Raw genomic sequence first — 13,285 nt, forward strand, 5'->3', positions numbered from 1 at the left:
GGGACTCCAATGGCAGCAGCGCTTGTGAGGCGTGAGGGGCCCGCGGAGGTTGACTCGACGGGGAAGCCCTCACGGTAATCCTCAGATCACACTGGTCATGCACCGAAGTAGGTCTATTCTGCAGGGCAGAATAAACACTAGATCGGGGCATAGGCGAGGGGACTGCACCCAGTGGCCTGGTTGAAGGTTTAATGTATATTTTGTCTTTTACTTGCGTTTCTAAATTTTTCAGGATTTAATTTCATTTTTAGTCTAGCTCCATGTTCAATCTGACCTCTAATTTCAAGTGATCATTTGATTTAGGCAATATTACTAATTAAAAACTGATCACAAAAATCAATTGTATGTTAATTTAGATATTTGATTATTCTGGAAATCCGATACTTTCATATTCATATTCATTATTCGTTCATTAGGGACCTAACATTGCTCAGAAATTCACTCTGTGAACAGTGAACGCACAGACACAAACTTGCCAGTTCTGTAACTTACTCAGAGAATACATGGTGATTATAATATTTTTAAATACTCAACTACTCAATGCTCAATACTGTTTATTACTTATTGTCAACTTAATTTAAAGGCTGGCAATGTCAAAATTCAACATATATTACAGTATATGGATCTTCATAAGTAGGGTTGGGTATTGTTAGAAATTTTCCGGTTCCGGTTATGGTTCCATTTAAATGAACTATTATAAAGTGCTACCACCAGACCCGGCGATCGGCTGAATGGATTTGAAAACGGTAAAACTCAACTTTTTAACTCTAGGGGAGTTGGAAAATTAGCCTATTTTCAAAAAAAGTGGAGTGTTCCTTTAAGGATGGGTGAAGGGACAGATGAGCAAATGGTCTTTCTCCCAGATCTTCCCGTCAGATTAGAAAGTTTATTGTTTTGTTGGATGTCAAGTGTGTTGCGAGAGTTCCTGAGTTTTGGATTCACAAGGAATTGATTTCATAAGGAAATAGTTTCACTCCTTACATATTGGGAATAAATGGCAACTTACCGATCACAACATCTCGTATCTGTAGGCGTAGGAAGCTAATCTTTCCATTCAATCCTCTCATGTTAACTTTCCTCGCCAAGGAGTTGGTAAACAGACCATGCATGATTCTCCAAACAGACTCCTGCACATCCGCCCCACCTTTAAGAGCCAGTGTGTTTACCTGAAACCATTTATGTAATTAGTTTTAAGCATTGGTTTAACATTTTAGAACTTCAATCACTAAATACAAAGATTATTATAAATGAAATTTGTCAAAAAATTCTCTCTCTTTAAAAAAAAAAAAACAACTATTGTGTGCACTTAAGAAACTTATTGTGTGCTCCCGAGAAACTGTTTAGGTGCTCACACATTACAATTTCTGGCTAATCTACTGTAAACCATTTCCTTTGTGCGTCTCTGCCATTTTACTGTGGGAAAAAGGAGAGCAGAAATGCAAATTAATTAAGGAAGATGGCTTTCATTAAGGCCCCAATGTACTCATGGATAAGTTTTTTGTTCGTTCTGTGTCAAAAAGAAGTTTTGAAATGTGCGATCAGTGGTATCCACCTTATTTTTCACCTTAAAACACATTCACCTTATGCTCAAAACTGTTGTAATCTTATTATGATGTCATTATCAATCACAAACACACTAGTTTGGAAAGAAAATATTTGTACCTTATACAGCATTTGAACAAGCTGGACCTCGAAACATGTTGCGTTTATGCATATATATATATATATATATATATATAGTCCTACATAATAGAAAGTTTAAAGGCCAGCAGTTTTACAGTATTAAAAATGAAAAACTGTGTCAGTGTTTCATTTCATCAGAAGTACAAGTCTAAAGCCCTCAAAAGCATATTTCTCTAGCAGATGTGTCAGTCTGACCTCATTGGGCTGAACAAAAGATGAGCATAAAAGAACAAATACACCTTTTTCGAGCATTTACTCTATTTTAACATGACAAATTCCAAAATATTGGTCAAAAATTTTATTTTTATTTTAACATTTAATATACAGTACAGGCCAAAAGTTTAGAAACATTACTATTTTTAATGTTTTTGAAAGAAGTTTCTTCTGCTCATCAAGCCTGCATTTATTTGATCAAAAATACAGAAAAATAAATAAATAATATTGTGATATATTATTACAATTTAAAATAATTGGTTTTCAATTTATTATACATTAAATTATCATTTATTTCTGTGATGCAAAGCTGAATTTTCAGGATCATTACTCCAGTCTATCACATGATCCTTTAGAAATCATTCTAATATTCTGATTTATTATGAGTGTTGGAAACAGTTCTGCTGCTTAATATTTTTTCATAACCTGTGATACTTTTTTAGGATACTACTGGTCAGTAATTTGGGGTCAGTCATTTTTTTTCTTTCTTTTTTCGAAATAAATCAATACTTTTATTCAGCAAGGATGTTTTAAATTCACCTGTATCTCTTTATAAGAAAACCAACGGCTCTTTTAAGAGCCACTCCTATACTCCTCTTACTACCTCTCTCTCTCACACACTTTCTCTATTTCTAATTCACTCACTCACTCTCTCTCTCTCTCTCTCTCTCTCTCTCTCTCTCAATTTCTTTCTTCTAAAGCTTCACTGTCTTGAAGTAAGTATTGTTACTCTATTCTTTATTTTTCTTTCACATTACTCTCTCTCTCACTGTCCAAAACATTTTTAGAAATGTAGTTTTATATAGTCTATACTCTGTCCTCAATTCTTTTTGTCTGACCGTGTTTTTATCTTCCTTTCCAGTATAGTATCTTTGAAATGGCTGCTCAGCAAGACCGAGGGAGAGCAGATGATGCTATTTTCATTGCAGACATGCTTCTTGCTCAAACCAAAGTAAGTTTTTTTTTTTGAGACAGTGATCTTCCAGTATTGGTAATAATACTAAAGAGTGGGAATTGGAGTGCAAAATTTGAATGAACTGCTCAAGAGTTGGCTGTATTTCAGTGTTATCATACTATGCTCACTTTCTGTCATGCAAGGCAAAGGAAGCAACGGGCAAAGCAACATCTGCTAAAGGCAGTAAATTTAATGTCCGATGGGTGGAGAGAGATGCTGAAGGACGTCCACTGCTAAAAAGAAGCAGAAGTGGAGAGACACGAAAACGTGCTTCAGCTACAGGTAATCCATGTCTTCCAGGATTTTTTGTGATTACCCACCCAATCTTTCTTAACTAAATATAACTTGTGCCCATTGTATACAGAATTTAGCTTGCTATTTGTTAGGTAACATAAATATGATTTTGTGTCACTTTTGAAACATAGACCACCAAACTGTGGGGCTTCCAGTGCACAGCTTTTTCCTTTATTTTTTTCCATGGTAAAACTTAGGATTTCTGTTTCCGGTTTTTAATAATTTTCCTTTGAATACTGTATGTTAAACTGTGCCATCAGAAACACAACATGGTGATGGATGTGTTACTTATGTTATTGACTTCACTGTAATGCTAAGCAATTCCAAAGAAATTAAGTGGAAGTGAAGCAATCAGTGTCAGGTTCATGCTGCTAACAGTTCAAGATTATGTCCAGATAATGAGGGAAAAAAACTTTTAGAGATTAATGGAATTGTCAGACATGTCAATTAGCCTATTATAGCCTTAAGTCACTAATGAACACTGTATTATATGCTTGTAAGACATGAAAATTGTTATCTCGTTCCTTTCTACCAATCTTTTCAGTTGATTCCGTTGTTGGCAGTGAGGGCACTACTCCTTTTGAGTCATCTGAGGAGGTTCCCACAGTTACCCAATCAAACTGCTCTCAACACTCATTTGGTAAGATGACACCTGACCTTACTGTAATTAAGCAAGTTAGCAATAAGCATGAAAGGAATGATTATTTTCTTATTTCTGTCTTTTAGACAGTGAGATGCAGAAACTGCAGGACATTCTGACCTCAGGAGATGTTCAAGGCACCAGCAAGTGTCCTTCAACATCCACATCATGGTGCTTGCGCCAATCTGTAGCCCAAGATGAGTGGCGGAAAGCAAGGTCCCATCACATCAACTGCTTGCTGTCCTGCAATGTGGCTCCAGAAAATAACTGCAGCCACTGCACATCTCCTGCCGTCATTCGCTGCAGAGACTGCATGCCCCAAGAGTGGCTGTGTATGGATTGTGACATATACGTACACAAAAAACTCACCCTCCATAACAGGGAGTCCTGCATTGAGGGAATTTACAAGCCCATTGAGCCAACAGTGTGCTGTGTACAAAAAGATGGCAAATATACACTGGTCAATCAAGGTAGTGTTCTGAACCTTTTTGGTAAAGTGATTAAAGTTTTATTCTATTTAATTTTTTTACTTTTATTATCTTAATTGGACATATTTTTAATGCTTTCTCACTAATTATTTCACTTCTCTTTTCAGTATGTTTATTGCCTACAGTGAGACCTGTCCAGTTATGTACTTGCGACCCTTCAAACGTCACAGAATCAGCTGGCAGAGCAATCATTTTGGTTTGCATAAATGGTATGAATTATGGTTTATATTTTTATTTATTCTTGTCCCTTTGTGTGTTACAATGTTCTACTTTTTGATTTTAGGTCGGTATGATTTGCACTTGCCAAACTTGCTGTGCAGATTATGTCTGGCACATTGGACACCTGACATGAGCGACCTAATCAGCAGTGGGTATTGGCCGGCATCTGTGAATGCTGACACGCTGTTTTCGGTAGATGTCTTCAGTTCATTTGAAGAAATGAAAACTGTTGCACCAGGATTATCGAGACAAGGTTTTTTGCGGATGTTGGAGAGGAGGACCTGTCTCTTTGGAAGGGTAAGATCAGTGTAGATCAAAGTTGCCTCAAGTAGAGATGAGAGAATATTAGTGTAGCTATTTCATTTTACTCTTTACTAATCAAATGTACAGGCTGGGAAAATACATGGAGACGTATTCCAAAGAAGCTTCATGGAATACACATTCTGCCAGTACGAGTGTGAAAAAATGGCCAGTGTAGAGCACTTCACCTGCCCGGCATGTACACCCAACATGCTTGCTCTTTGTGCAGATGGCAACAGAAAAGTGTACCGATTTCGGCAGTCAAAAGGGTTAGTTGTTTTACACTTGTAGTTGTTTTACTTCATGTAAAATTATTAGGGCTGTGAAAAGATTAATCGCGATTAATCTTTTCACAGCCCTAAAAATTATCAGAACATATAATGTCTGACACTGAACATATATTTTTTTCTTATTCTATCAAGGTCAGAGGAACCCTATTTTGATGGCACCTTCATTGCCAAGGACACTGATGTACACCATTTTGTTGACGAGATCAGGAGTAAAATGAAAAGTGTTAGTAAAATATGTAGTTTTTTGCACCTTTGATTTATATCCAAAATTTGCAATGTATGATTGTTGTTTTATTAAATAGATAATGTATCCCTAGTTGGTGTAAGCTTATATAATACACTTAGTTTGTTACTAGCACTTTGAGCATGATGCACTCTTTCAAGCAATCTTGTGTTGAGGTTTAAATTAGATATGGTAGGTGTGGTGGCATCCAAAGTGGCTAGTTTAGTCATTAATTATGTAATAGCAGATCTCTGCAAGAGATAGTGACTATGCATGCAGTTTGTCATGCGACTATCTCTGTCATGCGACTATACTAGTGACTATCTCTGCAGTTTGTAGAGTAGAGAAAGTAGAAGATGCATTTTCTGAAGCTCCTCTTTAGTAGTAGTTTGAAAGTAAACCTTTATTGTCACCGATCATTATAAAGATGCCAGTTGGTGTGATGTAACCTGACTCATCCTGATGGATGAAGTAACTAGTTAGAAAAAATAGCAACTTTCAGTTTTAACCAGAATTATTGTGTCATGCAGACTGCCGGCAAAGGGATCTGTGGAGCCAGTCAGTGGTCTGCTGCACGTGAAACGGCCAGAAGAGCAAGTAAACTGGATGAAGAGGGCCTTGAGGTGGTTGTTTGCAGACATGGAGTGCTACTCAAGGCTCTTAACATGTACAGGGGGGAAATATTTGCTTATCCGCTGTACCTGCAGAAGGAGCTCCAAGCAGCCACAAACGGACAGTTCTATTGCACAGATATTGCTTGCAAGTATTGGCCTTACCTTGAGAAGTTGGCAGTCTCCATGTTGGAACTCAGACCTTTACTGCAGATGAGACCATTCCTTTCTGTCATGCATGCCAAGGCTCATTCAACCAAGTGTGAGGTACTGCATATTCTTTATCTTACCATTAAAAAAATAAAATAATAATAATTACTTATATAATACACTGTATATGACTATAATTTAAGTGCCATGCTGATTTGTAAGATAATCTGGAGTGGCAAAAATCAGGAAGGTGCTGGCACAACTGCAGGGGAGGAGGTCGAAATGGTCAACAGCTACCTGTCTCGTTGTGCCCTCACAACCAAGTACATGACAAAATCTGGTAATTATTGCTGATTTATATTATTTTAGGAAACCTGTCTTTTTATTCTAACTGTCTAATACTTCGTACTGAGATTACAAATATTATATAACATAGCAAATATACAGCTGTAAATATTCTAATATAGTACATTAATAAAACTGCATTACATCTCTCTTAAATTAAAAATCAATTGTCAATGCGTGGATGAACTGCAATACCATGAGCATTAATGGTTCTTTCCTCCATCACATCATTCTGTTGTTTAAAGCCAGGAATGACATGCTAACTGTCCATGCTATTGGGTGGAACCGACGGAAGTGGGAAGGCCTTCATCTTGCCCTATCCAGCAGATACATCAAGGTATTATGTTATGTCTGAGTTATGTATACTAAGCCTTTCATGACTTTCCTCACTTTTTAAGATTGGAAAGTCAAAAATCTTTTTTTTTACACCAGACTTTGAAAAAGGCTGAGGCTGAGTCTCAGAAACTGGAGGATTTGAGCAGTGAACTGGGGTGTCCTGAGAACATCGTGCATCAGTGGGTACATGATGTCAGACAATGGGCTACTGATGGTACAGTATTTTATGGACATTCTTCTAAGTAGTTTACTAATACTGCAATTGTATAAGTGAGAATCTTTGCCATGCATAAGGATTAAGTAAGGGGGCGTTGTCCTGTTTTTGTTTGCTATAAACTTGTGGGCTTGTAAACTCCTTTGACACTGTTAACAGTGATGTGATTTGGGGCTCTAAATGAACTTGAACTTGAACTTGAAAGACATCATAATAAACTTGTATTATTGTTGTTGCTTTAAGATTCTGTAGGTACCAGATGTGATGACCAACATAACCTTCAGAAATCAATTGAACAAATGTTTCTTGGTGTTCATCAAAAAAAAGCCAGCCTTTATAATCACACTGGTATGTTGAAAACTCATCTAATATTTGTGTCTTTTTTATTACTTGCAGATGTCTTATGTGGATTGTTTTTGTATTATAGTGTTTTTAGGTCCTTAATTTTAAAATGTCTTCTTTTTAATTTTACAGATATTAGGCCTATTATTATGCCTTTTAAGTCATTTGATTTTTTTTTTTCATTTTGATGTATTAATTCTTAAGTCAGTTATAAGTATTTCATGTAACTTTCTGATATCTGTATACATATGCTTGTGCATCATGTTTTCTGTGTTTTTAAAAAAATTTAGACAGCAACAAAATTCGACACTTGCGTCGAAGAAAATTGTGGGAAGAGAAGAGAAAACTCCTGCAAACAATCAAGCTCTACAATGAGCAGGTGCCAGATGAGGAGCGCATCGTTGAGGAGAAGGTGGAGAGCGGTTTCTCCGTGGGGGGAGACAGTCTAATATGGCCGTGGGAAGTGCACAGCAGTGGTAAGTAGCAATTTCTCTCTAAGTGTGTGTGTGTGTGTGTGTGTGTGTGTGTGTGTGTGTGTGTGTGTCTGTGAGTTTGTTTTCATGACAACTGAGGACATTTTTATGATAACACACCTGCAAATGAGGACACTCGGGAAAATAGGTGATATATGAGGACATTTTGGGTGTCCTCATTTTTCAAATGGCTTTAAAAACATACTAAGCAGTGTTTTTTTTTAATGTAAAAATGCAGAATGTTTCCTGTGATGGGTAGGTTTAGGGATAGGGGCAGTGTAAGGGGATAGAATATACAGTTTGTACAGTATAAAAACCATTACGCCTATGGAATGTCCTCACAAATCACATAAACATGGCTGTGTGTGTGTGTCTGTGTGTGTGTCTGTGTGTGTGTGTGTGTGTGTGTGTGTGTGTGTGTGTGTGTGTGTGTGTGTGTGTGTCTGTCTGTGTGTGTCTGTCTGTGTGATTAAGCAAACTAATGATATGTTGAATATGCTACTGTAAACATATGCCATGTTTTATCTGATTAAATTTCTATTTCATTTTTGCACTCTGCACCAGTATATGGGATGTTCATACACTACTTGGGTTTTGCCTGCTGTTTAGACTGTACAGGTCAAATTTGTATTGAAGGGATGTTATTTGTGTGACTTCAGAATCCAGCAACATCCTCACCAAGAAGAAGATTTTTGATGTGTTCATGTCAAAAGTGCGGCTTCAAGAGGAAAAGATCATTGTGATGAGGGAGATGAGACAGCACTGCACCTATCTCAGAGAGCTGGCTAGAAACATTAGGACAATGATATCAGAAATGTCTTCTTGCAGAAACAGTGGTAAGAAGCTAACTTTTATTACATTCTTGCTGTAATGCTTTTGTGGATCCTATAACCTCACTCATTTTGAGATCCTCAAGTGTTACATTATGGATTCCTTGTGGCTGGATCTAAATGGTTTGTAGTTCTTTAGTAAAGTCAGTTAATGAATAGCTCAACAACAATGGAAGTATTGTCATACCTCGCTTTTAATTTTTCCTTCTAGGCAGTTTAAGTGAAGAGGGTCATCGCGGGCTCTTGTGTCTTCTTCAGAAAAGGCTTGCAGATGTAGAGGAGAAGTTCCAAGTCGTATGCTCAAGTTACAGCCTGGCTTTAGGACCAAATGCTGCTTCTCTGCTGGAGGATGGGCCCGAGGAGATACCAGAGGACCATGAAGAAGTTGATTTTGAGAGTTCAGATGACAGTGATTTTGAAGCAGTGTAAATGAGTGCTTCTTAAAGGGATACTCCACTTTTTTTGGAAATAGGCTCATTTTACAAAAATTAATTTTTGTTAAAAATTAATCTATGCTAAGCTAAACATAGATCATTGAATCGGACAAGACCATTAGCATCTCTTAGTACACGATGTAACTACAGAAGGGTCAAGTTTTAAATAGGAAAAATATCGAAACTCTTTGGTCATTTTTTTGAGAGAGATGCTAATGGTCCTGTCTGATTCAATGATCTATGCTAAGCTATGCTAAAAGTGGTACCGCCAGACCCGGAGTTCGGCTGAATGGATTCGAAAACGGTAAAACTCAACTGTTTAACTCTGGGGGAGTTGTAAAATGAGCCTATTTCCAAAAAAAGTGGAGTATCCCTTTAACTGGTCGGATGCATTTAGACTGCATGTCAATTATGACTGGACTGCAGGTGTGTTTCAAGAAAAACAAAAAACTTTTTGAAGTGTAATGAATGTCTAATACAGTGCTTTTATTTTGGGCTATTGTTACCTCAGTTCACAAACAGCAGGTCGGTTTTTAAATTTCACCTCCGATGTTACATGGACTATTTCTACTGTCAACTGTGGTGCTAGAGCTTGCGAATGACTCCAGCCTCTTACAATGGTGACTTCCCCAAGCTTTGCCCATCTCATCTTGTCAACATAATGACCTTTACTGTACAAAAATGTTACACTTAAATTGATGTAATAGTTTGATTGTTTTATTCACAGTGATAAAAAAAAATTAATAATAATACTTTTGGAATGAACCATTTACTGTACATGTCACTACATTAAATACTTTCCAGAAATGACTGATCAATACCCATAGTAGTATTTCCTGTTGTTATTGCTGCTGATCTTGCCAACAAAAGAAACTAATTTGCCATGGCATTACTTCAGGTAACTATAAAACGATGTTGTACATGGATGCAAACTAGTTCATGCTGAGCTGTTGTTTTGATTTTTTAAAAATAAGATGTTAAATTACTGATTTTTCATTTTTATCTTAACATTGTATGCCAGTTGTACACAGGGTATATTACACAGGGTGTGTAATCGCACAAAATAAAATTTTCACATGCTAATTGTCAAGTAGGCATACAGTTATGTGTTGTATTAATTAATTAGTAAATTATAGCCATAAATAAGATAAGTTATTCATTATCCTGCTGCATAACTTCACTCTGGATACAAGAATTAACACTAGACAACATGTAAATATCAGCTTACAATTATAGGCTATTTGCTTTAATTCATGTCTACCATTTTTTACTCGCATATATTTATGTATGAATGTCCTTGTGGTCTTTGTATCACATATCACTTTGTTCTTTACATGGGAGAAAAAAAAAAGTGCTATGTAAATAGTGTTATTTTTTATCATTATTTTCTGTATAAAAACATTAGTTTAAAATATTTAACCTAAAGAAAACGAATAGAATAGGTTCATTGGAGACTCTACAATTGCTCTAGGTGTGAATGGGAGTGTGAGTGGTTGTGTGATGGACTGGCGACCAGTCCAGAGTGTAGCCTACCCTGCCTCTCCAAAATGTCAACGAAAACGCCCCTAGCATCTAGTGCCTGGATTTCAACATGAAAACACAAATTTTAATAAAGGATGACATATTTTTAAATTATTTGTTGGCAATATCAGTTCATATTTCTTTCCCTAACACTTTTTTTTTTACTTCCGTTTCTGTGGTCAGGCTACGCGCCTGCGCAATCACGGTTACCTTAGCAACTAGTATGAATCTCCCAAACAAGCAATTTTAGCCAATAATAATAACCTTAAGAAGATGTTTTTTTGTCTGAATTAATACAACACGTATTATGCTTTTGCAGTAGCATGTCTGTTAGGAATTTACTTTATACTGTAGTTCTTTTTGAAACCCTACTTACTTACAACCCTAGTTTGCCAACCAGAAGAACTACATATTTAACGGGTGGTCTATCACGTTGTAATCTGCTGCAACAGGGAATTGTAGTTCTGTTTTGTAAATTACTAAAACATGTAAATGGATGTCTGGAGTATAAAACTGAGAGTGCACTCATGGGTATGGGTTGATGTGAAACACAGTAGTTTGGTCAAAATTTTAAATTATAAATAATAACTAGGTGAGATTCAATTTTTACAATTTTTGGTGATGTCCCCTATTGGTGATCGCACCAAACGGTAGCCCTCATGATGGAAGAGTTCAAGAGCTTTATATAACAGTTGGTTTCATCATTGTAGCCCATTCAGTTGCTGAATTATAAGACTCACAACATGCATCAATGGCAAAGTTCAGAGGTCAATATTTCAAAGCAGGAGCCAGCTACAGCCTTCAGATTGCAATGCTGTTACTCGGCTGATCAAGACCTTTCCAGTGATGTGTTTGGTTTAATCATATGACAAAATAAAAAATTTCACTCTGCCCACTCAGCCCTTGTGTCATGCATGCATTTCAAAGGCACATGAAGTGGTCTAATGTATAAATGTTAATTAAAATATATTTGTTGGACACAGTAGGCAAATTCATTAATGAAATGTTTATTTTGACTTATTTGAATCACAGATGTCACTGTGGGCCTCTTGGAACGTTTCTTTTTCACAAACCCTAACCTGATAAAAAAGTGTTTCAGAGTGATCTGATTCAATATGAATTAAAATACAGAGGTGAGTTACATTAAAAATCATTATAGATATCCAGTGTCCATCCTCCCATTCCATACTTTTATAGTTCATAATTAAGTGTTTTTATGCTGTGGTCATATGGCTAAGTGGCTACATAGACAATCGTCATCTAATTTACCGTACATATGTCATTATTACACTTCCCATATCTCCAAGAGCAATACAGTAATTAGATTTACTAATTACTTTTGTGTTACTTTGAAATCTCACTCCAGCCTATACCACAAGCAGAGCAAGATACCAAATCATGAGGTCTGATTCAGGGTCAGTTTTACAAAAAAAATTAAAATTAAACCTGGTCCTTGACCAAAAGACACCTCAGCTCTCATGATATCTTTCAAAAGTCCAAAAAATATTTAATATTTAAGCACAGTTTATAATGAAGACTTGGCTTTATTTGTCAAAATGTCTTTCCATGAACAACTAAAACTTTGTTTCAGGAATTGAAGGCAGCACACAGTGAGCACTTGATACATAAATTATGCATTATGGGTGAATTATTCCTTTAAGGATAACCAGGTTCTGCCATTAGCAGGCTAAAGCCGCTGAAGGACTTGTACAATCAGTTTGGAATAATGTCATCACAGTGAAGTAATCACAGCTGAAAATAGCCTATCATTCCACAACTTTATAACCTTGAATAGACAAGTTGATCTTGCAAATCAATTTCCATCAAAGTGTCTATGGGAATTAGGGTTGCACGAAATTGACAAAATGTGATATTGGAATATTGATCATGAATATTGTGATAACGATATTAATTTAGACATTCTTCAACATATGTAAAAACACAAAAGTTGATTGGCCCCATTGCTGATATTTTTCGCCTCCAATTTCCATTTTTTCATTGTCTCCCAGAGCCACACTCATCATGTGGTGTTCTATAGGGTATCCCAGCTAGCAGGGAACGTTCTCAGAAGAGTTTATCTGATCCACACTCAAAGGGTTAAAGTGTTAAAATATGAGTGTTAAATGAACACTGAAGAGTGTTAAAATTAATGAGATAATTAAGTTATTAATTGTGTGATGATTAGCCTAAGTATTATTGAAGACACCTGATGTTAACAAGCAGAATCACCAAAGGAGAAAATCTAATTTTAAGTCACCATTATGGTGGTCCGTGTTAGCTTTAGTTGGGCTCTTGACCCTTAAACTATTGACTTTAAATTTTGTCTGGCTGTTGTAACCAAGTTATATCAGTCAGATGAACAAAGAGAAAAGGTGATCAGGTGGTGTTGGTTATGTTTTGACATAATCATCAATTGACCTGAATCACTAAACTCATTTACATTTCATTTCATTTACATTTCATTTACATTCTTGGTGCCACCAATCAAAACCCATTCATGGCTCCCACCATGCATTGCAGTATGAATAAATTATGATCTGGATTGTCTTATTTATTTTGTTTGCCACCATTGTTGAGATTCATACACTCAATCTTGATGTATGTTTGTGCCTAAAAAAATATATATATATATTTTTTTTTTTTAAATCAAAACAACTTTTAAGAAATACTTCGGATTATATTGAACATTCTGGATCTCATTTTTTAGAATCACAGTGATGCTGT

The 13,285-nt window shown here is 36.2% G+C and overlaps 1 protein-coding gene across 2 annotated transcripts; it reads left to right on the top strand.

The window, feature by feature from the left end:
- Window positions 1-2,551: 2,551 nt before the first annotated feature.
- Window positions 2,552-10,133, top strand: LOC311076046 (uncharacterized protein). 2 transcript variants are annotated; one of them, XM_084103883.1, is made up of 18 exons: window positions 2,552-2,612; window positions 2,759-2,848; window positions 2,995-3,133; window positions 3,690-3,785; window positions 3,872-4,255; window positions 4,381-4,482; window positions 4,557-4,789; window positions 4,883-5,061; window positions 5,215-5,305; window positions 5,836-6,183; window positions 6,289-6,406; window positions 6,657-6,748; window positions 6,844-6,961; window positions 7,205-7,309; window positions 7,594-7,779; window positions 8,436-8,612; window positions 8,818-8,839; window positions 8,962-10,133. In XM_084103883.1, the coding sequence occupies exons 2-18, from the start codon at window positions 2,774-2,776 to the stop codon at window positions 8,984-8,986; spliced, it is 2,490 nt and encodes an 829-aa protein (XP_083960009.1). In that variant the 5' UTR covers window positions 2,552-2,612; window positions 2,759-2,773; the 3' UTR covers window positions 8,987-10,133. The 2 variants fall into 2 exon arrangements, with proteins under 2 accessions (XP_083960009.1, XP_083960008.1); XM_084103882.1 differs by having other exon boundaries at window positions 2,553-2,612; window positions 8,818-10,133.
- The last annotated feature ends 3,152 nt before the right edge of the window (window positions 10,134-13,285 follow it).

Source organism: Abramis brama (assembly GCF_963993115.1).
Source record: "Abramis brama genome assembly, chromosome: 25".
Lineage (NCBI taxonomy): Eukaryota > Metazoa > Chordata > Actinopteri > Cypriniformes > Leuciscidae > Abramis > Abramis brama.

Bases quoted from the DNA above. Each gene is read 5' to 3' on its own strand.
- LOC311076046 (XM_084103882.1), top strand. From the start codon at position 2,774: ATGGCTGCTCAGCAAGACCGAGGGAGAGCAGATGATGCTATTTTCATT. The intron at 3,786-3,871 runs GTAAGATGACAC...TCTGTCTTTTAG, and splicing joins CTGCTCTCAACACTCATTTG to ACAGTGAGATGCAGAAACTG. The intron at 5,306-5,835 runs GTTAGTAAAATA...TGTGTCATGCAG, and splicing joins TCAGGAGTAAAATGAAAAGT to ACTGCCGGCAAAGGGATCTG.